At 50.2% G+C, this 3,682-nt stretch overlaps 1 protein-coding gene across 1 annotated transcript in view; it reads left to right on the top strand.

The window, feature by feature from the left end:
- The window catches only part of COG2 (component of oligomeric golgi complex 2), a 38,533-nt gene that overhangs the window by 33,129 nt on the left and 1,722 nt on the right, over positions 1-3,682 (top strand). The window contains exons 15-16 of the mRNA XM_008591434.1: positions 1,389-1,528; positions 2,702-2,882. Of these exons, the coding sequence (XP_008589656.1) occupies positions 1,389-1,528; positions 2,702-2,882 (321 nt within the window). The remainder of the gene's footprint in view (positions 1-1,388; positions 1,529-2,701; positions 2,883-3,682) is intronic.

Genomic DNA, 3,682 nt, shown 5'->3' with positions numbered 1-3,682 from the left:
TTAGGAAAGCCAGAGAGGCGGGAGGGAGGGACAGGGACGGGTCCCCAGGGGGAGCCTGAGAAAGACTGGACCCGCGCCGTCCCGGGATCGTGCTGTGAAGAGGGGCTTCTGCAGGTGGGGGGTGTTCAGACGATCGTGCGCGCGCGCTGTACAGAGCAGCAGCGTAGGACACTCCCGTTTAGCAGTTTTTAGTTGTCTCTGTTTGTCATTCTCACGCACTTATTCTCCTTTCGTTCTTGCTAGATCTCACATAATTCTGCCTCTAATTTCCTTTTTTTCTTCCCAGTTGTGGAGTTAAGATTTTAGACTTAGTTTAAAATCCTTTAGTTAGTTTACCACCAACAGTTATTCTCAGGAACGGGGAACGCATCCTCGGGCGTGGCGCTGTTTTGGAGCATCTCTGGGGCTCCCATGCACAGAGCTGGTTTGGGGCCGGCCATTTGCTGGTGGCTGAGTGTGGGGCCCTGTCTGCCGTCCCTCCCTCTTCCCGTCTCACATGGGCTTCGGCTGCAGTCGGGGCTCTTCATAGCTGAGCTGAGATCAGTGCTGAGCTCCTCTCTGGCTCTTCTCTTTTTAAGACCTGGGACATGTGGTAGAATTACCACTTCTAGCAAAAGTACCTTGTCTCATCTGCTTTCTGGTCTGCTTGAAGCTCTCACTTGGAAGTGAGGAAGAGAGAGACCTCTTTTGTACTGGCAAGTACACTGTTTCTCTTCATAATCTACAGCTCTGTCTTTCTGTCCAGGTGGCTGTTACAGTAACATCTCACTTGGAAGTGAGGAAGAGAGAGACCTCTTTTGTACTGGCAAGTACACTGTTTCTCTTCGTAATCTACAGCTCTGTCTTTCTGTCCAGGTGGCTGTTACAGTGACACTTACAGTAACATGTTTATTGAGAGTTTGTGTTGTGAGCCAGACACTGGGTGCTCTGTGCCGTCTCTGCTCCTCCTGTGAAGTGGGCGCTAGTGTCTTTACTTAAAGATGAAGAAGTCAGAGCTGAAAACGGTTAAATCCCCAGATCCTTGCTGCTCCAGCAGTGGTCTGTGGACTGGCAGCATTAGGAATGCAGTCTCAGAGCTCAGCCCTCCCCTCACCCACACAGACTCTGAACCTGCGTATAAGGAGGTCGCCAGGTGATGAGCGTGGACATCGCCCTGGGTCCCTGAGCTGTTGGGCTGGGCCGCACTTGACCGCAGCCTGCACCTCTGCTTGCTCTCACTCCCTCCCCCAGCGTCTCTCTCTTTTCGGGAGGGATGGAGGTTGCAGGCAAGTCTGATCAGGAACACCAGTAGTACCTTTGGAGCTTGAGGTTTGAGTAACTTATTCTCTCTTTTCTTTCTTTCCCTTTTCTTTCCCCTGCATCTCTAATCCCTAAAATCGTTATCCTAGGAGGTCCCGACTGCTGCTTCCTCCTATGTGGATAGTGCTCTGAAGCCGTTGTACCAGCTTCAGAGCAGACACAAGGAGAAGCTGAAGCCAGCGCTGGTGCAGCAGTGGCTGGCAGGGGCCCTCTCGGAGAGCACGCACAGGTGAGCACCCACCGGTCAGCCCAGGGGCTTTGCCGGGGAGGGCCTAAGGCAGATCCCTGAGGCCATCGCAGGGTTGCGTGCAGATGAGGTGGTAACAGTGTCATAGCACGTCGTCCCCTCCCCTCTCACCCCTGCCTGTGCTCAGGGTGCACCTGCCTCTCCCAGGCCACACCTGCCTTCACTGACCGTACACATCTGCCAAATCAAGGTGCTGCTCTCCCAAATCCAGCCTGTTCCCCTTCAGGGCCCCACCCCTCCCCAGGTTCCTGCTGTGCAGAACAGCTTTAACCATGCGGGTGGTCAAGGGCAAGAAATCATGATTCTAAAGGGTCAAGGAATTGGTTTTTAAACCCTGAAACCCTTGAATATCTCTTCATTCCTAGTTACCAGCATTGAGTTACATCAAAATGTGTATTCTTCAGTTTTATTATCGATTTTATTTAATTACTAATAGTTATTTATTTGCGGTAGTGTTTTGTTATTTCCATTACTTATGAGCTAAGCAACTTGCTTGTGGGTGAGTTTAGGACATCACGACGTGTGATGTGTTTTTCTGAGCAAATGTATTGCAAAAGCCATGAAACCAGCCAACAGACAAAGCTTTGAAATATAAACTCATTTATAATTTGAAAATTATGTCGAGACTATTTTGAAGGCAATGAGTTTTATTTCAAATTCTGAGATGCTTTTACACGTTAGAAGATGAACCACCCATCTCTAGAACTGGTGGGGAACGAGCTACAGACATCCAGCCTCGGTACATAAAAGACAGACTGGCCTGTGGCTTTCTCTTAGTGTTTAGGCGTAAAATTGTAAACAGAGTCCGTGCACATATTTCTTAAGTTCTGTGGGAGTGCCGTGCTGGAGACTTAAGACCCTGTTTTCTACAGACATCCAGCCTCGGTACATAAAAGACAGACTGGCCTGTGGCTTTCTCTTAGTGTTTAGGTGTAAAATTGTAAACAGAGTCCGTGCACATTTTTCTTAAGTTCTGTGGGAGTGCCGTGCTGGAGACTTAAGACCCTGTTTTCTTTCACAGTCTTAAGGAACACTGAATACTTACCATGGCTGGATTTTTACTAGAAATGAATTTTTATCTTAAAAGTCTTTGTTATTCTCTTTGGTGTCACACACATGCCTCTGTTTCACCCATGCACGTGTTTTGTGCTCAAGGTACTATGAGACCGTGTCGGATGTGCTGAGCTCCGTGAAGAAGATGGAGGAAAGTCTGAAGAGGCTGAAACAGGCCAGGAAGTCCACTGCCACCACCCCTGCCGGCCCCAGCAGTGGCACAAGTGACGATGACAAGATCAGGCTGCAGCTGGCCCTGGACGTGGCGTACTTAGGAGAGCAGGTAACCCCTCGTGCCGGCAGCTTCCGGGCTGAAGAGGGGGAGTCAGGGCCCAAGTGACCGTGAGGCTGAGGGTTTGCACTCAGAACTATGAGAAAGCGGAGGCGGAGCACCAAGCAGTCCTTCTGGAAGCCCGATGGATGGATCTGCTCCCCGGCTCCTGCTAACGGAGCCCGCTGCATGGGAGCTCCGCAGAGGCCGTGTCTTTGTGGCCCGCTGCCTGGAAAGTGCTGAACCGAGTCTGCTGAGGCAGGACAACTGTGGAAGCGTCACCTTCCCGTGCTGCGTGTCGATCGTCGGGGCACACCTTCCCTGCCTGGGACTTGTAGGCTTTCTATAAAGCACAGGTTTCAGAGCCCTGACCCTGGCCGGCTATGAGCGTGACAGTGGGTAGCACCTTCTCATTCACGCTGAGCCGACGTCCTCGTGGCGTCCTAGAACTTTCAGACGCTCACAACCGGCTTCCGAACTGCTCAGGTTTTCCACATGGCAGCAGGTCCTCGAGGAAGACCTTTGCCAAAGAAGGAGAAGGAAATTGTAAATTCCCAGCAGAAGGCGCCCGGTTTTGTAGCTCATCAGAAATTTATTTTACGTATCAGGGTCTTCACTGAAAATCAAAGTTTTTCTTGTTTAGAAGTGAACTTAGAGATATCTGGCAAAAGTCAATTTTTTTATGCTTTATTTCACAAGAGAAAACTTTTTTTGCAAGCAAGAAAGTTTGTTATGGAAACACGAAAAGTAAGTAAGCAAAAGAGAGTAAGGCGGAAGCAGGGGCAGAAAGACGCAGCCGCTCTCTCTGTCCC

This window comes from Galeopterus variegatus, unplaced genomic scaffold (genome assembly GCF_000696425.1).
Source record: "Galeopterus variegatus unplaced genomic scaffold, G_variegatus-3.0.2 Scaffold6911, whole genome shotgun sequence".
Classification (NCBI taxonomy): Eukaryota; Metazoa; Chordata; class Mammalia; order Dermoptera; family Cynocephalidae; genus Galeopterus; species Galeopterus variegatus.
This window is presented reverse-complemented; position numbering and strand designations above follow the sequence as displayed.